The sequence below is a fragment of the Phyllostomus discolor genome, chromosome 4, assembly GCF_004126475.2.
Source record: "Phyllostomus discolor isolate MPI-MPIP mPhyDis1 chromosome 4, mPhyDis1.pri.v3, whole genome shotgun sequence".
NCBI classification, from domain to species: Eukaryota; Metazoa; Chordata; class Mammalia; order Chiroptera; family Phyllostomidae; genus Phyllostomus; species Phyllostomus discolor.
Window position 1 is genome coordinate 87,816,295 of NC_040906.2, and position 23,556 is coordinate 87,839,850.

Here is a 23,556-nt window from a genome sequence, read left to right on the forward strand (position 1 = left end):
AACATTACTCATATTTCTGTTGTAATTTTCAAAATTACAAGATCGACCAGTAAATACAAAAGCCTTAAGTGCAGCCTTTTCTACCTTTAGTCATAACACGTAAGTATGTGTGTATCTGTGTGAGTATGTGCTTTTGTAACTGAATGTTAGTGAGGTAGTCCCTCCAGAAACATACTTTAGACTTCCCATTACCATTATTAGGGCCTGTATGGGAGCAACTAACTGAACATAATGTCCATTTTTTTAGGCATGCACATTAAAAATGTGAACTAGGATTTATTGTCCTAACTTTTCTAATCAGGACATTACAAGAACTTTTTTCCTTGACTTATCTAGCCTGGCACTTCAAAACATTTCAGCGTATTTTAATACTAGCTTCAGTCAGACATGGTCAGGATATTAAATTTATTGCCAATAATCACAAGATTCATTTACTATTTGATCTTTAATACTTAATTTCAATTATTTTGGATCATACAGTACTTTTCACAAAGCCTAGTCTCCACTGACATTCTGCTTCTGATGCCTGCCCTTACTTCTTACCCTTCCCCATTGTGAGGACAGCTTAATACCCCACCTTCAGACTAAGTTCCAACCCAGGTCTGGGATGATAATTTTGATCTTCCCAGGAATCTGAAAAGCTTTACATTTAAAGAGTTCTTAGCTGTGACTGCAGCTAAAATCAACCTGGATACCTGGGCTCTACCCCAGGTGATTTGACTTAATTGATATAGGTCAGATCTTGGACATTGTTTTGTGTCTGACTGGGATTTCCTCACTCTTGGCTGATTTTTAATATATAGAATTGAGACCCATCGTTTTACATGAATTCCCTGGTGTTGAACTTCAGGACATTCAGATTGCTGATGTCATCTTGACCTGGTTGTCACTAATTCTTTTGGTACCCAGCCTAGATCCTCGGTGTCTTCGGGACAAGGCCTGGCCTTGCCATTTCCCAGTTCCTTTCCCATCTACCTACTCTCTTGCTCACCCTCTGTGCTCAGAATCTAGCATAATACCTTTAGGAACAAACTAGTCATTTAATAAATACTTTGAATGAGTTAATAAATGATAAATACCCAAAGAGAAATCATCTGACTTCATGTAACACTTTGAAGCCATTATTTTTAAGAGTCTTGGAAGTTTCCCTCTTGGGCATCTGTATTAGTGTTCTCTCACATAACAAATTACTACAAACATAGCAGCTTGAAACTATACAAATTTATTATCTAACAGTTTTGTGGCTCAGCAGTCTGGCATGTGTTCTCTGGGTCCTCTGCTCGAGTTCTTGCCAGACTGAAGTCAAGGTGTTGTCTGGGTCTTCGATCTCATCTGAGGCCAAAGCTCCTCTCCCAGTTCACTGGTTCTTGGCCAAATTCAGCTCCTTACAAGTGTAGGGCCAAGGTGCCTGCTTTCTTGCCAACTATCAACAGGGTACATTCTCAGCTTGTAGAGGCAGCTTGCCATCTCCTGTCACATGGTTGTCTTCACAGCATGGCAACATGCTTCTTTAAAGCCAACAGGAGAATATATGAGAAAACAACGTCCCAGACTTGATGGAGTTCATTGAGCAGCTCAGCAAATTCCAAGTAGGATTTAAAAAGAGCTTCATACCTAGATAGGTTGTAATAAAACTATTGGATGTCAAAATACCCTAAGAACCCTGAAACACCAATCCAAAAGAACCTATGCACCCCAATGTTCATAGCAGCACAATTTACAATAGCCAAGTGCTGGAAGCAACCTAGGCGCCCATCAGTAAAAATGGATCAAAAAAGTATGTTACATTTACACAATGGAATTCTATGCAGCAGAAAGAAAGAAGGAGCCCCTACCCTTTGCAACAGCATGGATGGAACTGGAAAGCATTATGCTAAGCGAAATAAGCCAGGTGGTGAAAGACAAATACCATATGATCTCACCTTTAACAGGAGCCTAAACAACAAAACAAAGAAACAAGCAAACTGTGACCAAAGACACTGAAATAGAGAACAGGCTGACAGTGACTAGAGGGGAGAGGGGAGGAAATTTCAGGGGAAAAGGGGAAGGGTTTACAGGAACAAGTATAAAGGACACATGGACAAAAACGGGGGAGGCGGTGGAAACGGGAGGGAGGTGGCGAGGGCTGGGGGCATGGGCTGGGATGGGATGGGAGTAAAAGGCAGAAAATTCTACTTGAACAACAAAATAAAACAAAGTCAAAGACAGAATCTAGAAAGCAGCAAGAGGGAAGCTGCTCAGCATATCCAAGAGAGCCTCAGTGTGAGAAACAGCTGGTTTCAATTATATCTGCAGAATCCCTTCTGCCATGTAACTGTGGAATGACCATCATAGTCACAAGTTCTACTCACTCTAGAGAAGGGGATTGTGCAGGTTTCATACAACAGGTTGGGAGTCTTGGTCCTTTTAAGTATTTTTCCTACCCAGTGGGTTGGCAGGAATCTTTCATAGTTATTTGGTAATTCCTTAGCTTTTAATTAAATGTGGAGTTTTTTAAACTGTTCCAATTATGATAAGGTTCAACTTAGCAGATGCATCTTCACTGTGGGGAATCATCTACAGTGGCTTCATTTGTACATACCCAGCATTGACTAGTAGAGCACTGTGATTTGATTCAAATAGCTGTGTTAAAGCTCAGTATTCAAATATGTATTCTTTTGCCACATAGCTACTTATCCACATATCACAGAGCACTGCAGATTAACTGTTTCCAAAGATTCACTTTTATTTAAGTACTCTGTTTTTGATATACCATCTGTTGTACATTTATATTAATATAGATGCTGTTGTAGGTGATGCAGCTGCCTTACCCAAGAATTTGACATGTATTTGAAAGATTGTCTGAGTGTAGTACCTAAAAAAGATATTTAGAAATTGTGGTTATTCGCTACTCTGCTCTGGGATCTAAAATTGTCATTATCATTTTAAAGCTGTAAAAAAGTAAAATGGGTTATTTTTATTTGGATAATTTAATGCACTAAAAATACTCTTACCTGTTTCTTTTAAATATTTTAAAATGTATGTATTGCCTCTTTCATTTGCAGAGTTATTAAAAGTTATATCAAGTGCTAGGGAAATCTCGGTGATTGAAAAGCACTTTGTGATCTTGAGCCAAGTTCTTCTGTTTTTTTCTTTAACTTCTTAAAAGTGGGTTGAAATTATATACTAAACAATAGAAAAGCCCTTCAGTTTGAAATCTATTCAGTAAACTTCCATACTGGCTCTATCCCTGGAGAATATTGATTGTATACAAACAATACTTGGGAAGTTTGCAGACAGTATAATCCATTACCCACATCTATAAGGTCTTATTTGGGAAGACGCTTTAGAAACATTTTAAGCTGATATGATACAACTCTGATTTTTTTACTTTATCATTTATAATATTTTGTTTCCCATTTTAGCTTAGTGTTTTGGGGTGTTTCATATTGGAGAGAGAGGGGTGTTTAGATATTTAAGATGTTTTGTAAAGAAGGGAAGAAGCACAACCAAAATCAGAACACAAGGCAGTGTGCCTATCAGGCTAAGGCTGATTGGGATTAAATGGATAAGCCCTACCCAGACTTTCATTACCTGGTCTACTTATTCTCAAAAGAAACTGTTTTCATTTTTCTAGTGTGAGAGTCCTAACTAGTGCTGACCAAATGACGCAAAAGTATTCTAGACCTTTCTTAAGGCACTGTATTTGTGTTAAGGTAGTCTAATGTATTAGCAGTAGAAGATAGGATCTAGATCTTGACTTCCCTTTGACTTTGGCCTCTGCCACGTTTTAGTGGCTGAGCAAGTGATTTAACCTCTGAATTCTTGTTTATTATTTGTAAAATGAGAATAGTAATACTTGCTTTAGGCATTATTGGGAGGACTGATTGCAATAAAGAATATAAAAACACAGCTAAATATTGCTTCCATTTGCTATTGTAGCTCTTGCTGTTATTGAGGGTTATTTTGGTTTTGTTGGTGGTGGAACAAATTGAAAACCAAATTTTTTCTGGCATTAGGAAGATTGGTTTTTCCTGTCAAAGGGAGTATGATAATGACAATGGAATTTTGGATGATATGTTTATATTTTAGGATTCAGAATCCCTGTATGTTTGCTTATCATATGTGATTCTCTAACATTTAGCATCTACTTTGTTAAAGGAAATAACTGACTTAGCCTCCAAATGTTCTGAAAAATGGGAAGTGAAGGCATGGCAAAGAAGCCTGCAAAGCATAAAGAGGCTGTTTCATTGAGCAGGAAGTCTATCAATAGCCTTCAAAAGTTGAAATTTCAAAAATTAAAAAAAATACAGATTTCTGATTATAGATAGGCAACATAGCCTATGATAAAGCTAAGGATTTTACCATCAAATAAGATTTATATCTCAGCTTAACTATGGCTGCTTCTTTCAGGTCTCTTTTTTGATCTTTTTGATTTTCTGTTTCATCACATAAAAGATGGCTGACCTTTCCAGGATGGATTATGATTTTTAAGGACCTAACAAACAAGAGGTTTAAAACTGGCAGTTACTGTTATTTTTCTTCTTAGTCTTATTTCTGGATTATATATGTAGATGATTTTATAAAAGAAGCAAGATACTTTTGCAGCTTACAATAACCATGGGTTAAGCACTTGCTTCTCTCTGATTCAATCCCTCCACCTTTCCTGTGTGTCCGTCCCTGCTTCAGCGTAGTCGAGTAGGTGAGGATTTCCCCAGCAGGTCAGCTTCAACCTGCTCTGGGCTTGGAGAAGGAAACTTGGAAGAAAATTGTAAACAGGTAGATTTAAAACCACTTATTTGCTGTTTGCACTTTAGAATATTAATACTGATTACCCTTGTGAAGACACCGAGAAAGTTTTGAAGAAACCTAAGATTAATATAATTCTGTGTGAACCTATATGTGTGTGGCTATGCAAATGTTTGTGTTTTGGTATGTATGTTTTTATGATTAACTCTCTTCCCCCCAAAATAGCCATGTTGAATGCAGACCCCTACCATTTAGTGGAGTAGTAAAGGACAGATTCTGAAGAAGAAATGTCTGAAGATTTTGAAATATCTTTTCAGTGATTTTCTAAAGCACTTTTAATGACAGTCTGATGTGAACAGTAAAATAGATGCTTAATAAATCAGCAAACTCCTCTTCCTCCCAAATTTTAAGTTTTTCCTCATTAATACCGCACTGAAGCGAAGCTTAATTATCTGAAGCATCTGTCAAAGCTTAATTATCTCTTGTCCAGAAGGATTATTTCCTGCTGTAAGGTAGGCAGCATTCAAAGCAACTGATAATGCTGGGAGTTCTTTTCAAACAGTAGCAGTGGCATTTGAAGAACCTTTTGCCCTCACGCCACAAATTCTACTGTTAAGGGCATGAATGGAAATCACTTCTTTTTAAAGTTGTTATTTGAACTTTAAAATAAATTGCCCTAGAGTTGTCCATTAGAAAAAGCCAGCAGTACTCTTGAGTTTTTTGTTTGGCTATTTTACTGCCTTTTGTGGAAGGCGAGAGTTCAAAAATGAGACAAGAATAATAACCCACTTGATTCATTACTGAACATGAGCGATGACCCAAGCTTTTTTTTCATTGAATCTCTGCAACTCGTTTTCATATTTGGAATTATTCCTTTAATGGCAGCATATTGATGGTAATGATAAATATAACCCATTTTCTTCTTGGAGTCTAGTATTCTGACTTCTCACTAACACGGGGTTGCAGATAAAATATCTTAGGATGATATACTTTTATTCCTTTTAAAACTTTGATGTAAAATATTTTCAAAAATAGTAAATTTAAATGATACTTTTTATCCATTTCTGGAGCTTAAATCTCACTAGAAAAATATTTTGAAACCAGCTTTAAGTCAAAGGGTGACTTTCAAAAACTGTATAAAATCATATGCATTTTATACTTCGGAAAATATAAAAATAAATCATATTCATTTATATGTATAAATCATACACATGTGCCATCTCTCCATCCAGTTATATTTTCAAAATTCCCTGTCTTTCGTTTTGATTTCCTATCCAAATTCAACTTTCAGATTACCAAGAGGTTTGGTAATCAGTCAAAAGGTAAAGTCTGCTGCACTTTCTTTCCCCACATGACTAAATGTCATTGATGTTAGGTAGCCATGAATTAGCACAATCTAGGCCTATCATCTTGCAGCCTTCCTGTTCCTAAAAGATCCCACTAATTTTATAATTTGCTTCATGAAAAACTTCAAGTTTGTGGTATTAGATATCATGTCACTCTTGAAAGTAAAAATAGTGGCACATTTCAAATAAAAATATAGACTATTCATTTTATAATTTTCAAGTGTCATTTTCACCCAACAAGAAAATAAATGCTTGGTTTGCTTCCCTGCTTCTTTTTGAAGTGCAGTGTGTTTTGTTTTTTTGTTTTTGTTTTTTTGTATGTATGCATTCACGCATTTTTTTCTTCTAACATCTAATAAAATGTTCTTTAAAATGCATAGGCTACTGTGCATGATTTTTGAAATTTGCTCTTATACAAATATTGATACCTTAATAAAATTAAATTGGTGGTGAAATCAATTCCTCCAGGTAATTTATTAAGAATGATTCAATAATGAAATATATAGAAATATATATTTTAGTACAATTATGATTATGTTTTTGGCCTGTCATGAAAGCAGCTGGCCTGTTGTGATTTATTTTGGATAGAAGATTACTAATTCCTATATTTGGAGGTCAAGAGAAAAAAAGTAAGGTACTTTGCCTAGTGCTGTGTGTAATGAATGATTTTGACATGTTGAGAAGTAATTTTTGATTACTCTAAAAATATCCTACTGATATTTTTAAATTCATAATCAATTTTTATTTTTGGTAAACATTTGGGTTTTTATATTTTTCTTTCTCCAGACACAAGTAGTAATTTTGTCTTAACTTTACTTATAATTAATTTTTACATTATAAAGGCATTGAAACATTTTGTGGTGTTTGTTTCCAGAGAATGTCTCAGCAGATTTTTTTGGTAATATTATGTGTCATAGGGAAAAATATTCATAATCATTACTGTAGTCCTAAAAATTGCAGTCTTTGGAAAAATATTCTTATGCTTTTAGTTAAAAGATTTTTATAATGTGTTTTCTTTTCTTCTGACTCTTAGAAATCTGTAAGAAATGCCATTTAGTACTTACTAAAATTTTCTTCAGCATAGTTTTTCTAAATCAAAACCCGTGTAACTGATTCCATAGGCATTGTGTTTAAGTTCAGAATGCCAGCTGCTATACCCGTTCCATAGAAAGCACATAACTTGCTAGAGAAGTTCTAGTCTCCTTTGGCTACTATTGCTTCAGCTAATTGCTTTTCCCCTCCTTGCTGCTATAGTGATTACAAGCAGTCCTGCAGTATGTTGTCTCAATAAAGAAAAGTAGAGCGTTTCCTAAAGGTGGAGAATAAGCTTATAATTTGTACCATGTAAGTCTGCTTTGCTTCCCAAAGACTGTCTCTTTGTGCAGTTCGTAAGTATAAAAGTAGGAGTTTTTCAGATGTATTTAAACTCCCATCTTTTTCTAGTATTTCTCAATCTCTAAGAGTAGGGTTAAGGAAAAGTGGTTTCTCAAGATGACTCAGTGGCAACTTGTTGAGAGCTGGAGCCCTGTCCAGTTCTGACTTATTAAACAATCCTAAACCTTTAAAATTTAATTGTTTCATTTAGGTATTTGCCAGCTTCATTCCCAGTGCTATACAACATAGGAAAAGTTATAGGAATTTATTATTGACATGGTGTGGAAATACAAGGCCAGTGTGTTAAAATGCAACCAGGACTTATTTTCCAGATTGAAATGAGACTATTTATCATTGATAATACAATTTTTTTTCCAGATACATTTTATTTTTTATGTCAAAGATGTCCTTATATTATTTTACTCATACAAAAAATGTTTTCTTTTAAAAACCATTTTAATGAATATTTTGACCAAGATATGCTATTGTACATTATATAAATTAATCATCCTCTTTTTCTAGGCAGCACAAATTGTGCTAATTTCGCTGTTTGAATTGAACACTCCTGAATTTACCATGTTACTTGGTGCCTTGCCGAAAACATTCCAGGATGGTGCCACCAAACTCCTGCATAACCACCTCAAGAATTCCAGTAACACCAGTGTGGTGAGTGCTTTTGTCATAGTCGGTGCCTTGAACCAATCAGGGCCTCTGTGGACCCCTTGTTTAGAGCTGCTCTATTAGCCAGCTTTCTTGTTTTCTTCTGTTAGATTGTGGGCATTTCAAGAATGGGAGACTAGGTTTGACCCTGCCATACTCCCAATGATTGAATGACTCTGACATTTGAACATTGTTTCTTAATTCCATCAGTTAAATTATTTTTTAATTTTTTTTTAATCCTCACCTGAGGATACATTCATTGATGTCACACAGAGAGGGAGAGAGAGAAACATGGATATGAGAAACATCTCCATTGTCTCCCAACGTGCCCCAGCTGGGGATTGAACCCACAACTTAGGTACATGCCCTGACTAGGAATTGAGCCCACAACTTTTTGGTGTACAGGATGATGCTCCAACCAACTGAGTCAGTACTATATTTTTATATTTAGTCATTTATTTATTGAGTTACCTATTTTTTATACTGTAGAGATACAAATGCTCAATTGTATCTATTACTGTAGCCCAACTAACATCAGTCATTCAGCCTCAGGAATGCCTATATGAGAGTTACCCATTTTTGGTTTAGTGTGCACCTAAAATTGTCCATAATGATTCAGGAAAAAAATGATCCTGATTGCACAAATTCTGCCCATTTATTTAAATGTGGGTTAAAAGGCCAAGGGAGGCCCTAGCTGGCATAGCTCAGTGGATTAAGTGTGGGCTGCGAACCAAAGTGTCGCAGGTTTGATTCCCAGTCAGGGCACATGCCTGGGTTGCAGGCCATGGCCCCCAGCAATGGCACATTGATGTTTCTCTCTCTCTCTCTTTCTCCCTCTCTTCCCTCTCTAAAAATAAATAAAATCTAAAAAAATAAATAAAAATAAAAATAGCATAATATTTAAAAAAAATTTAAAAAAAGAAAAAAAACGCCAAGGGAAAAGTGGACTTTATTCTGTATTTAGCTCTTGAGTAATGATGTTTATTCTGCCTTCACCCCAGGGCTCTCCGAGCAATACAATTGGCCGGACTCCCTCCCGACACACCAGCAGTAGGACCAGCCCCCTGACCTCGCCCACCAACTGCTCCCATGGGGGCCTGTCTCCAAGGTAATACCATTTCAACAGAAGTGAAGAAACTAAAGCACCCAATGTGTCTGTGTAGCTATTTTTATATTTTATATCAGGCTTGATACCAAAAAGTGTATGGATAGCAGGAGACCACTGATTCCAGTCCTCAACCAAATCCAAACTGAATAATCTTGTGCAAAGTGGTTAACTTCTACAGTAAAATGAGCGGTTTGTGCTGAGTGTTGTCTGAAATTCTGGTAGCTCTGAACACTTTCTAGTACCTTAAAGATTTTGAAATTAAAAAGTTACACTTAATACCCTTACACATAGAGATCATCTAGAAACTTATCACCTATTCTCTAAGTGATAGGAGCACTTGAAGAAGGTATTTAATCATCTAAATAAATTCTTTAGAGTCTGTCTACACATTGTCTGGTGTAGTTTTTCAACACAGTGGCCATTGTAAGCATAGTTGCTTTCATTATGGGCTCGTGTTAGACGCAGAACACTGCTCAGGAGAAGGGAGTAAGAACCTGAGAACTAAACTTGGATCAGCATTTTGAACTCATGTGAACATTAACCTTGCTGAGTTTGAGGCAGTGACTGAAGAAGAAACAATGCTTTGCCTCAGGATCTTTAGTTAACATTTCTCCATCTAGCCAGAGCCTTCAGCAGTCTCAGCATGGTGGCTTTCGTGACCTTCTGGCATGTGTTGGAGTCCCCCATGGCCTCTCCTCAGAGTAGTGACTCTCTAGGTCAGACTTTTAGGTGAGAGCCAGTGCCTGGACTGACAGGAGTCATGCATGCTGTGTGGTCCACAAGAAGTCCAGGTCTTTGGGATCACTGACCAGGATCAAGGGGCTATGTCTGAAGGGTTGCTGATGTAAAAATCTTAAAATTATAAGATAATACTGAAAGTATGCCATTTTTCCTTTAAGGATTACCTTTTAGTAGGCAGATAATCAAAACATAAGTGCCTTTAAATTTTGATTTTTAAGTGATTAAGAGTCTCCCATACTCCTCTGTCCTTACCAATGAATTTCTCTTCAGTTCCTTAGGTTATTATATAAATATTTTGGGATATATCAAATTGGTATTTTTGTCTTGGTAAAACAAAGTATTTTGTATACTTACAGTATCCTACTTAATCACCCTAAGGCCCCCCTGGTACTATATTTAAGTAGATTAAAGTATGGTGTTATTTCTCCAAATTTGGTCTGTTGTCATGATTCAACAGGCTGTTCTAATTAGATAACTGAGACCATAAGTTTATGAAATATGTCTGACTTTCTCAGGTGTGACTGAGGCTTAGCCACAATTTTTTTTTTAAGGTTAACATCTGTATCTATATCTGAAGTGTATGGTTTGTCTTAAATGACCAGGGTTCAGTGTTGACAGTAGAGTCATAGAGTTCTCTTTCTTGGGGGAGAGTTTTGTGGAAAACTTGTATTCTCTGTAAATTGTTTTGTCTAGAATTGGTACTTTGCAACATTAAGGGGAAATCTGTCCTTCCATAATACACAGGTCATACTTCTTATCTTTTAGTTATTTCATTATTAGGGTGGCACATTTTTTAGGTAATAAGCAAATGGTAAAACTGAAGTATTTTATTAAATGTACTGAGTTAATTAAAAGATCATTGGGAGTTGCCAGTGTAATTTATCAGAGCCAACAATAGTCTTAAGTATTAATCTCATGGATCCCCAAATTATTAAAAATTTTAATTTATTTTTCCAGGTAATCATTTATCCTTAATTGGCCTGACTTTCCTCTTTACTGTTAGGGTTATATAGGTCAGTGGAAGAAATGAAGAGATTTATTTTCAATATTAAAATTTCCAAGTGTGGCCTAAGTTTTTTTTGTCAAAAAATGCTTCTTTGGAGAATTACTTAGTTATTTAGTTAATTTCTTTAAAAAAACAAAACAAAACAAAAACAGGGTGCCCCAGTCAGTGTATAATAGACAGATCACCTCAGCCAACTTTGTACTCAGTAGGAGAAATGATTTTTCTCATAACTAAAACTGTCTAGAAATAGAAAATACTGCCTTATAGCATCATATTACTAGAAATATTCAAATAAACTACATACTTTCTACCAGGAAAATTTGAAAAGAAAGGAACTCTTGCACTATAGGGGAATAATAGATGTCAACTTATAAGGGGAATGGATTAGACGTCAACTTACAAGGCAGCAGTAAACAAGTTCTACCGTATATAATATCACATGTTTTCTTGAGCAGTGACTTTGAAATGTTTATTTTTTGTGACCTGCCATTCTTTTGAGTCAACCATATGACATTAGCTTTGTATTCTTAAGAGGAGAAGTTATTATCAGTTGTTTTTTTAATCTAATTTTGAGTGTCAGAATGAACTAGCATTTTTTTTTTGTCCACAAATTCTGTACTTGGATCATGGTGGTAATAAGGAAATATTCTATAATGATGAAAAAAATATAATTTGGTAGATTTTTTTTAATCACTAGTGAGGAAGTTATTTTTATCAGCCCAATAGTGTTAGATAAGCCATAGCCAACAGGTTAAACCTTAGCGAAACATTCCATGAGTTGTTTCTGTGTAAGGGAAGAATCGTTGCATAATTTTCAGCTAGTAAACAAATACTACTGGGTATTTGAGAAGAGATTTAGGACCTGTAGTTTTTCACCATCAAACATGTGTTTTAGCTCATTTTACTAAGGGTGATTTGTGTTAAATGAAAAACAGAGTTGCAAAGGACTTTAGAAATCACATGAAATCCATTCCCTTGAAGATAAAAATGTATGGCAGTCCTCACGCTGGTACTTGGCAAACATGTTGTAGAACAGAATGGTGCTGACTAGATAGTCTCTGTTACCCCTAGCAATAAAAGGTAATTTTTGGTGGATTTTACATTTATCCTACCAGAGGATCAAGACTATCCATAGAATCAAAGTGGGAATTCTCCCACAGGGAGGTAGCAGTGGTGCTGCTTTATTCTCTTCCTGCCAGTAGAGCTCGATCCAGCCTGAGATGCTTGCCCGTATACCTCTTGTAGGTCCACTCCCAACCCAGTGTGTGGTTTAGAGACTGGTTTTAAGCCCTTTTATGCCACAGTGACCTCTCATTTCCACTTTATTTTTCTTACAAAATGGGGCCCTAACTGTCCTCAGTTGGAGATTAGCTTTATACCTACTGCTCATGGAATTATAACGAATGCCAGCAGCAGGCAGTACTGCTGTGCAGGAACACTGTCTCCGATACCAGGCTCCACCCCCTGGCCTCTTGTAACATTTCCAGCCAGTCTGTCTCACCCCTTTCCTATGCCCCTGGGTCTTTTGAGTTGCAACAGTTGTTAGAGCACTCTGTTAGGGCCTCTTGCAAGCCCAGGTCACTTAAAATGACATTTGTGAAGTGAAGAGGGATACTTATATTTGCTGATGAGTTTTAATTGTCATATTAGATGATATGAGCCTAGGAATTAGAATTTTGGCTCCCCTGTCTCTGAGCTGCCTAGCTGAGAGTTGCTGCATAGCCTTCTGGTGGTAATACTATTCTTTCAGGGAAAAAAAAAATTGCTTGTGGCAGCCTATGAACTCCATCTGCTTGGATCCCAGCCTCTGGTCAGAACAAAACATTCTTTGGTTCATCCTGCTAAGTTCCTTTGGTCACATTTGAATTAAGGCCCATACTTTTTTCTTTGCTTGTTCCTAAAATAATAGATTGCACTATCTGAAAGTGAGCATCCATATTTTTGTTAAGTGCCTGTAATGTCCTTCCCAATATAGGTGTATGCACATCCATGCTTCACGCTTCCACTCAGAATCTCATGCGATTTAAAAGTGTAAATTCATGATTGAGAGGGAAATAAAACAGTTGTATCGAGGACCAAATTGTATTGATAAGAGAAAATATGTTCTTTTTCCCTGTATAGTGAAGTATTAATTTTGCTCCAATGAATTTTGATAGAATTTTGTCAAGGAAAGAGGAGACTCTAAGACACTTGGAATATAGTGTCTTCCTCTCCCCTTCCTTCTCCCTTCCCTTTGCCTTTTTTGTTTCTCTTTCTGATTTTCCTCTTCTGATCACTATAGTCGACTATGGGGTTGGAATCCTGATGGGCAACTGAAGCACCCACCTCCCTTTTCTCAGCCTAACTCCATTTCCACTGCTCCCTCCCACAAGACTCTCAGGTGCTCTTACTGTCCCAGGTAATAGACTACCTGTTAAACTTGTCTGAGGTGTCACCATGTTATTACATTTCCAAGGTCGTCTCAGTTATTTTAAAAAGCCTCTCAGCTGCCTCCAGTGTGGTCCCTGCTTTGGCTTAGACTAGCAGGAGGAGAGTGTCAGTGAGAAGTGTGAGCAGGGTGTGATCTTTGTCAAACCTCAGGAGTACAGTTTCTGCCATGTCACAAGGACAGAGGACCATTTCATCAACTGACAGAATTCATCGGCATGTACTATTGCAAACCTTTCTGCCCAGTGCATGCTCAGCTCTCAGAAAGCACTCAGGCAATGCTGAGAAATCAAGGCAAGCAACAGTGAGCACAATTTCCTTAGCATTCTTATGTGTGTTAGGCATTCTCACTAAGAAGCAAGTGAGACCTTTTCTTTCCAAACTGCACCTGCAGCTCTCAGTCCTGCTGGTGATTATGTGGACTGATAACTTTCACAATGTCCTGTCACCTAGTGATCATCTTAGGACAGAGATCCAGAAAGGAAGCCCCAAGAATGGCATTCAGTTATGCCTTAGTAGATTCCCTGCACCTAGGTAGGAGAGCTGGCGATATCCTCACCAGCCCCTGGTTTGATGTGACAACGTTTAATGAATCTAGAAGAAGGGGTGGGTCTTCCGTCAGATGGCAGATCTGTGGTACAGAGTTGGGTCGATGTGTTCCTACAGAAACCTGTTTGGAGGTCTCTTAAGTGCTTTTTATAAAAGTTCAAAAACTAGAGAATCCCTTCGCTAGAAGGCTGTCATTACAGGAGCAGAGCAGGGGCAGTCCAGCTGTTTTGTGCTGTGTAAGATGAATTTGTACCCACTGCGATTAGACAAGGGTAAAAATAAATTCTTGCTTTTGAATGCATCGGAGATAGCTTTTGTAATGATTTACATTCCTGTTTCTGTATCCCCAACATAGAGAAGTTGTACATAGTAAACAAATCAGCTAAATGTTTTAACAACATCTTTCTTTTAAAACTCTCACAGCAAAAGTAACTTCTGTGTACAGAGAATCCTTTAATGACTATTTGTAGATAATACATAAGGTTAGGGCAAAGGCACATTGGCAGTGAGATGTCACTGCTGTCATCAGTGTTAATAAAGCATGCCACTACACTTTCTTTTTTTTTTTTAAACATTAACCAGGCCTTAAGGTATAAGACCTGTTTACTGACTGTCTCCCAGTATACTGGCACCAAGCTTCACCCTCAGCCACTTTTCCCAGCCAGCCATCAAGACTGCCCTCCAGAGGATATCCTATTCTCAGAGTCATCTTTCACATATATGCACAGTAATATAGCTGATGCTTAATAAATGCCTGTAACTTTGGTGGGAGAGAGGTGACTAGAGACTTTTACATTTACAAAACCTATTGGTCACATATAACTAAGAGGAAATCTATATCTATCAATAAATCCTATTGATTTTATAACAAGAAATAGTTAACCTTTTTCCATACTCTAATATCTTTTTCCTACAAAATAACAAAGAAGAAAATCTAAGAAAACAAACTTCTCGTCTCCAGTTTCTCTTTTCTTGGAGACCTGACCTCTTGCCTCCCCACCCACGATACAAATCCTTTACAACAGAGCGGTCCAGAACTTCATTCTGCTTCAGTATTGGGTGATTTGCCTGACCTTAGATCAGTGAAGACTGGCTGATTAAGTAACTTCCTAATCTAAACAGTCCTCAGGAAACCTTTCTGGGGTCTAATCACAGTGTTTAGAGGTGACCAGGGCCTGGCCTTTAACCTAAAGGATTATGTTCTGTAGTTGTCTCTGAGCAGAGTGTGGGGTCAGGTGACAGACTGGGTCTCTTCTAAGTAAAGCTGCTTCATTTCTCTTGCTGCTTTCACATTGAATGGCTTGTTTGGACCACAGTGTTCACAATTCCCTGATGGTGGCATTCATGGGAGTTATCCTTTTCCTGTACAAAATGAGGGCCCATGGGTGCTGATTTGAAAATAGGCAAATCAGGCCAAAGCATAAAATAGCAATTAGAAAGTAGCATGGTTTCCAAAACAATGCTCTCTCTCTCACCTTGAGCTCACAGCTGTAGCTTCATATCAAGGAGATACTTCAAGACTTCAAGCTAGTGAGTCTAAAAAGAAGCATCACCACAGCTTGAACTTGGTTATGCACATGTATTCCTAAATTGGAAGTCTGAGTTGGTTTATTAATTGAAAGTAAGAAGGAGGTACATTAACTAGCAGATTCTTTATTTTCTTATTTTAAAAAGAGGTTACTATAATGCCAAAGTTACATGAACTAAAATGAAACATTTTAAGAAAGTTCAGATTGAGAAACACAAGATGAAATATGTGAAAGCTAACATTATCTGAAGTGACACGAAAAATAATATTGTGACATCCCTTTAAAAGCAGAACACTTTGCCAGACTTTCTCTTGTCCCCGTTATTTATTCTTTCTTTCTCTTCTTTCCTTCCTTCCTTCCTTCCTTCCTTTCTTTTCATGGGTTATGTTATTGTTTTTTCTTGTTTTGGTTCAAAGTATTTTAAGATGTCTTTTTATATATTATATACATATTTTTTGTTTGAGTCATACTCAGTCTTTATTTAAAAAAAGTTCATTGGCCAGATGTATAAATGCTTTTGTTCAAATCTGGAATTGTGGTGTTCTACAAGGGGAGGGTGGCAGGAGGCTTCTTCACATTAAAGGGAGATTGCCTCTTAGAAGGAGTTGAAATCTTGAATTTTGTTCAAGATTCTTAGTTCATTTTCTGTTTGTGTATATACAAGGGATTTTAGCTGTAAACATGTTCAAGTTCACGTCTCTTTCTGTTTGGTGCCAGAACCAATCTTTGAGTTGGCATTTATTTTTGTGAACTGTCCAAGTACAATTGAGGTGTGTATTTTCTTTCATCAGAAAAGAAAAAGTGAGTTTTATCTGGGCCAGTTTTGCAATCATAGGCAAATGGCTTCCATCTCTAAGAGTGAGTTCAGATCTTGTGGTCTAGCAGAACCTAACTAGCCTTAGAAAACACTTGGGTCATTGCAACCTCAAGCCAGCCTGACTACTCCAAGTGAGAACTGTCCAAATCTTGACTTTCTCGTCTGCCCAAGCCTTTAAAAAACACAAGGCAGGAGAGGGGAGTAGTAAATGTTACTTGTTTCTAAGTGATAGGAAACTTACCTCATATGAAAATGTACAGGATTGGTTGTGTTGTCCTTAGGGAGAGCTCTGTCAATGTGTGCTTAATTTTCGTGATTTCTCTTTAGAAGAACAGAAAGATTGCAATCCTTAGTAATGTTGAATGCTTACTTAAACACAGCCAAGGATTCTTGGAGTGTCCTAGGCTAGGAATCTTCAATGTATAGCTCAAGACTTTCTGCAAGTTAAGTTAGACCAACTTACCTGATATCTTCCTGGATATTTTTTTAAAACAAGTGACATCTAAACTAAGTTTATAGTTTTGACTTGCCCTTTGTCGACCGTTGCTTCATGTTTTTTGCTTTCTTTATACTCGTGTATTTATTTGTGCTTTTTTTTTTAACATTCTTAGTGAGGGGCAGTTGAATTTGTCATTGTTGTTGTTCTTAGGAGCTTCTATTTCAGTGCATTTTTCAGACTTCTAAAGGCCACTTGTTGACACACTGCATTGTGCTAAAAGTCTATTTAGGATTTTTGCTTCATTTCATGTTTAGCTATGATAAATGTTTTAAAGGCACAGCAGTTGACATCACTTTTCTTGAAGGGACAGATATTTCTGGCTTTTTGAAGTGCTGTTACATATCCAGCTAGGGATCTAACTCATCTTTATAAGATTTGTTTTTATTATAAAACTCCAAATCAAAACATGTAGAAGAGTTTGATATTCTCAACAAACTACTGGGTTAGATAACATACGAGTTAGACTCTCGAGGAGCCCAGTCATAAAAGGGATCTGACTTTGAGTTATAGGGTTAGTTTTTTAGCTTTTAACACAGTATTTTATTTACAAGTTTCTGACACTGGTGAGCGTAACCTGAAGTCATTTGCTTTGCTCTTCTGAAATTTGTTTGTAATACTAGCTTTATATTTAAGTGCCCATTCCTCTTCATTTAAGTTTGTACATTTGAGACCAGTAACAACCAAACTACTTTTTTCTGACTTCAAGATATTATTCTTCCACTTTCATTTCCACTTTCATGCATTCAGTCACCAGTTGTCACTCTTTGAGTTCTTGCATTCTTGTGGTTATTGTTCCCCCTGGTTCTAATTGAATTCTGATATAATGTACAGATTTGACCAAGGAGATGTATAATTAATTGTCCCCTGCTAGTGCTCTAACAACACGTCTCCTTTTCATTCCGAAACACCTAAAGAAACAAACTTGGATACTTTACTATGGAAATTATTGGAAGGAATTTATACATATATCTCAATTTTATGCATATGCCTCAATTTAAGAGAAAATATTTTGATCTTTAGCATGCTGGACTATGATACAGAGAACTTGAACTCTGAAGAAATCTATAGTTCTTTGCGTGGAGTAACAGAAGCCATCGAAAAGTTTAGTTTTCGAAGCCAAGAGGATCTCAATGAGCCAATTAAACGAGATGGCAAGAAGGACTGTGATATAGTAAGTATCCCCAGGCTAATAGAGAACTGTTTGTTAAGTAATAATTACTGATTCTTCTGAACACTGACTACTGTTATTACTGAGCCTTCATGATTATTTTTAGCTTGTAGTCAAAAATAATTTTAGAAGCCCAAGGCAGTTTTCAGTCTCCCTTGCTATCTTTGTGAAGAATGTTAAATACCTTTTTTCTCAGTTTGCTTTTTGTTAATGCTGGACACATTTTTGTTCCTACATTGTGATTTTTGTTCCTATGTTTGTTCCTACGTAAGCCTGAATCATATACCGTTGTGGCTGGGAGTTCTAATCACATGCAGAAGCAGGCAAATAAGCTGGGGATTATTTTTGGAATATCTAAGCAAACATATCCTTTAAGGCCTGTGTATATGCCCTTCTGAAGTTAAGACCGGTGAATTAGTCTGGAGATAAGAGATTTAAGAGGCATTAATTGACTAGTTGCTAGAGCCAAGATCTTTTCTTTGAGAATGGGCCCACCATTTAGACTTTTGTGTTCCCCTTAAATAAATTTTACACATAATCACAGTCCACAATTTAAAAATTTAGTTTCTTCCAAGAGTCCATTGGATTTTGTGAGTGTAGTTCAGAGCAGAGTTGAAAATGGAAAACAGATTACAGAGGGTTGAAGAGTGACTCAGGTAACAAACTGGGTGCTCAGGGGCTTTTCACATGGCAGAGACCTGACCTGTTTGAATGCTGATGGGGCCAGTTGAAAGAAAAATGTTGACTGTGGAAGGGAGGGCAGTGGATGATTGGTAGACACAGGTTATTGAGGACATGGGATGGATAAGGTTTGGGCACTGGTAGAGGAATTGGCCTTGGCCAGGAAGGAGGGTAAGCAGGTTGCAGTGAGGAAAGTGGAAAAGATTTCCAAGGTAATGGGGGTGGGGCTCTGATTAGTGAACAGAAGTCCTGCCAGGAACAGTGGAACCCCTAGAAGGTGGATTCCTGAGGCATTACTTTCCCCAATTATAAATGTAGTATATAGCCAACATATAATATTTTGAAAATGTAAAAAGAACTCCCCGTATCTAGAGATAATGAACATTAACATTTTACTGTATACTTTTCTATTCCTTTGTGTGTTTATATATTAATATGTTTTGAGGTGTATGCAGAGTGTTTTTTTTTTAATAAAACAGGTATCATAGTGTGTGCATATTGTTTAGCATAGGAGGTGAGTACTTTCCCCTGTTAGTACTCTTCTATGTGAATTTTTATGGCTGGATGATAATTCATACGGATATACCATAGTCCTCAGGTGCCCTATTTTGGAACATTTAAGTGTTTTCAGTTTTTTAAAGCATAAAAATACTGTGATGAAAGTTGGAAGGAATGAAGCATGGTAGGAAGAAAGTAAAAACAGCCAGGAACAGGAAGCCTCAGGATTATCAAGGGGATGGGAAGCCTGGGAGGACTGGAATGCAAGAGCTACATGGCTAAAAAGAGAACTGAACGTAACTTTCAAACTAAGATTTTTAGAGATGAGGCTATTTCCACCAGAGGACCTGGGCATGAGGTGGAAGCATAAGAAGGGGGGTGGGGTGAAAATCTTGGCCACTATCACCAAATTTTAAACTAAGAAGCTGAGGTAGATATAAAACTTTGTTGAATGTGGGACTCAGGAGCTAGCCTACCTCTTCTTAAACTTGACTGGTAGACCCAGTCTAATGAGACAGAAGTTCATAAGGGTGGACATCAGATTCAGTGGGAAGATGGTTTTCAAAAGCAGAGACAAAAACATGAAACACGTGGGAGAAAGTCCATCCTTAGGACTAATTACCCAAGTACAACAATACCTGTATTTGAGGTTCCATTTTACTTAAAAATTGTTCTGCCTTATTTCAGGTAGAAATTATAACACTTAATGCTAGAAAGGATATGAGGAACTAGTGTAATATTGGTGGCACGGCAAATTGATACAGTAGTTTCCGAATTTAGTAAAATTATATTTAACAAAAGTGATTTTAAGTTTTATATCCTTTATCTAATAATTTAGCTTTTAACAAACTCAGCAAAAAATATATATTTATACAAAGTAGTTTATTTAGCATTATGTTTTATGGCCAAAACAAAAAACATTAAAAAAAATCAGTAGAAGGAGAATCGTTGAGTAAATCTTACTAAAACACAAGTAGAGCCCTAGCTGGTATGGTTCAGTGGATTGAGCACTGGCCTGCAAACCAAAACGTCATCGGTTTGATTCCCAGTCAGGGCCATGCCTGGATTGCAGGTCTGCGCCCCAGTTTGGGGGTGTGCAAGAGGCAATGGATCGATGTATCTCTCGCACATTGATGTTTCTCTTCCTCTCTTTCTCCCTCCCTTCCCCTCTCTCTAAAAGTAAATAAAAAATATTTTTAAAAAATAAGTAGGAATAATGGTGTGATTAAACGTTATGGTTATAAAAACTCTATTTACATGGGGCATGCTTATACAAGGAAAGCAAACTACATGATGGTATGGGCACTGTGATTGCCATGCTATAAAATATACATGTAGACAAGGATGGGGGTGATAAACAAAGTTTAAAAGGTAACTTTTGTTAAAAGTGATAAAAATTAGTTTAGTTTTATTTTTTAAATGTCTTTAATCTTTAAAAACTCCTATGAATGATTTTTTCCAGTATAATTATATGCTTTATTTTTAGAAGAGCATTACAAAGAGAAAAATATTAAAATCATTCATGTATTACCTTCCGTGAGAGAAAACTCAAATTAAATCATTTTGTTCATATCTATGCAATATATGTTGGTGTGTGTGTGTGCACGCACGCGTGTGTATATATATATATACACATCGGTTTTATTATATATATATATAATTTGCCTCTTAATAATTATATTAGTATACAGTTTTGAGGGGGTCAGGTAACCAAATGCATTCCAGCAATTTCACTAGTATATATCCAAAAAATTGAAAGAGGGGACTTGAACACATTTCTTTATAAGTGTTAATAGGAACATTATTCATAATAATCAAAAGATAGAGCAATCCAGTATTCATCAACAGATAGATTGAAAAAATGTGATATGTACCTGCAGTGGAATAGTATTCAGCCATTAAAAGGAATATAATACTGACACATGTTACAACACAAATGGAACTTGAAAATATTATGTAAATGAAATAAGCCGGACACAGAAAGACAAATGCTGTGTGCTTCCACTTATGTGAGGTAGCTAGAGTAGTCATATTCACAGAAACAGAAAGCACAGTAGTATAGGGGTTGGTTATCAGGGCTGGGAGGGGTGGGCAGGGTGTTATTATATCATGGATACGGAGTTTTGGTTAGGAAAGATGAAAAAGTATTGCACCAAATCTAACATAGTGGTATTGGCTATATGCAACATTGTGTGTGGATTTAATGTGACTGAATTGTACACTTAGAAATTAAGGGCTTAAAATATATATATTTTATACCACAACTTATAAAAAACATGTATAAGTACCAGTGCAGTCTGACTGTCCCAGAATGTTTTTACTTGTTTTTTTTCTTGTGTCTGGGATGAGGAGAATGACAATTTTGCTCTGTTCCCAGAGCTCAGCCCATACTTGATCTTGTTACAGTACCACCCCACAAAGGGTGCCATGCCAGACAGGCCATTGTGGCTTAGAAGAAAGGACCCCTGAGAGTGAAGATAGTCAGAAGCATGACACAAGGGACAGAGGACCAGGGGGTTAATTTGTTGAAGACAAGATTCAGGATACATTGGGAAAAAAATTTTTTCAGAAAATAATAAATACCTGTTCTTTGACCCAACAGAAAGACCAACCCTGAGAGTCAGAAACATCCAAAGGAAGAATGATCTACCTAGGGGATACTGAGTCCTCCATTGTTAGAGATTATTAGCCCTTGTTTGGCTCACCAGGTGGTAGAATATATACAAGGAATTCTTGGACGGACAGTTGAACTGCTTTAGATCTTGTGATGGTTATTGAAGGAGTGTTGGTGTTGTGTCAGGGCCCCAGTGAGGAAACGCTTAATGTTTATAAAGAAAGTTATAGGCTAAGAAGGGGAAGGGACAAGCCAAGGAACACGAATAGAAGACTCATGGGCATGGACAATGAGGGGGAATTAACTGTAGGAGTTGGGGGAACAGGGCAGAGGAGAGCAGTGGGAAAAAAGGTGGGACAACTGTAACTGAACAACAGTTAATAAAAACAGAAAGTGATAGGCTAACAGTGTTGGTACATGAGATTTCTGAAGAACTGGGGATGTGTTGTGTACACCCTTGGTTCCCAAGAGACCTTCCATGTTATTAATCTCTCAAAAAATATTTGAGTGAGAATAACCCAAAATTCTAACAGATTTTACATGTAAATTAATGAAAAAAAGAGATGAAGATATAAGCATGTTTAGTTCCCTTTAAAGTAGTTTATGAATTGGGTATTTACAAATTGAAATTCTAATGACTGTTCTTTTGTTAGTGGCCTGATTTCAAGTGAAAAAATCTCTGGCTCTCCTAATACTTCTGAAAATTTAAAGACAAATTTGTTGAAAGTCCTAAAAAGGAACTGACAGTGTTCTCTGCTCCAGGTATCCCGGGATGGTGGAGTTGCCTCCCCTGCCACTGAAGGCCGGGGAGGCAGTGATGTGGTGGAAGGAAGCAGAACTGCTCTGGATAACAAGACCTCCCTCCTCAACACCCAGCCTCCGCGCACCTTCCCAGGGCCACGGGTGCGAGACTACAATTTGTATCCATACTCAGATACCATCAACACCTATGATAAGACAGCCCTGAAGGAGGCCGTGTTTGATGATGACATGGAGCAGCTCCGAGATGGTTTGTCTTTCTTTGTTCTATTGTCCCCCATCCAGAAGTTCCTTTCATGGGCTTCCCCTCTTATAAGACCAACTCTGGGTATACTATTCCATACTAATGGAAATGGAAATGTTGGGTCTGTTCTGGTTAGTCCTTTGTTCAGCAGCTACATGTTGAGCTCCTACCAGTGCCTAGGCATGGAAGACACAACAGTGAACAAAAGTATGCACAGCCCCTGCCCTCTAGAAGCTTATAGTCTAATCTCAGAGAATCAGGAAATAAGCAGTCATACAAATGACCTCAAGTTGCGGCTGTGACAACTGTGCAGCGGAGGAAGGCTACCTGTACTCATCAGGGAGGGCTTCCCTGGGAACCAGGACCTGAGTGGAGATCAGAAAGGCAGGGGAATAGGAGTTAGTGAGGTGGGGAGCAAAGACTTGAGCAGTCCCAGCACTGGGCTCAGAATTTGTAATGGCCCCTGATGTGCCAGTCCTAAGCTATGCAAGTAAGATTCTGAAGCACCACTGAAAGCCTTCCCTCTTCTCTCACACCAGTTTATTCACCAGGTTTTCCTGCAGTGGCTTCAGTTGACTTTTGTACTGCAGTTGGTGGGTAAAGGATCAAACATTCACTGAGTATTTGTATTACCTTGGGCTTGTCTAACTGAGATAGTGGTGATTGTTTCCATTTTACAGATTAGAGATTGCAGTTCAGGAAGGTTAAGTTACCTGCCTCAAATACAACGTATTCAGTATGGAGTAGAACTAGTCTGGCTTTTTTTCTGACTATGTTAAGACCAGTGTCCATTACCAAGTAACAAGTG

At 37.4% G+C, this 23,556-nt stretch overlaps 1 protein-coding gene across 46 annotated transcripts in view; it reads left to right on the forward strand.

Annotated features, from left to right (window-relative positions):
* CLASP1 (cytoplasmic linker associated protein 1) overlaps positions 1-23,556 on the forward strand; it is a 291,646-nt gene that overhangs the window by 234,291 nt on the left and 33,799 nt on the right. For all 46 annotated transcript variants that reach the window (XM_036023578.1, XM_036023585.1, XM_028533500.2 and 43 more), the window contains 4 exons: positions 7,971-8,114; positions 9,110-9,216; positions 17,805-17,955; positions 22,508-22,754. In XM_036023578.1, coding sequence (XP_035879471.1) covers positions 7,971-8,114; positions 9,110-9,216; positions 17,805-17,955; positions 22,508-22,754 — 649 coding nt within the window. The remainder of the gene's footprint in view (positions 1-7,970; positions 8,115-9,109; positions 9,217-17,804; positions 17,956-22,507; positions 22,755-23,556) is intronic.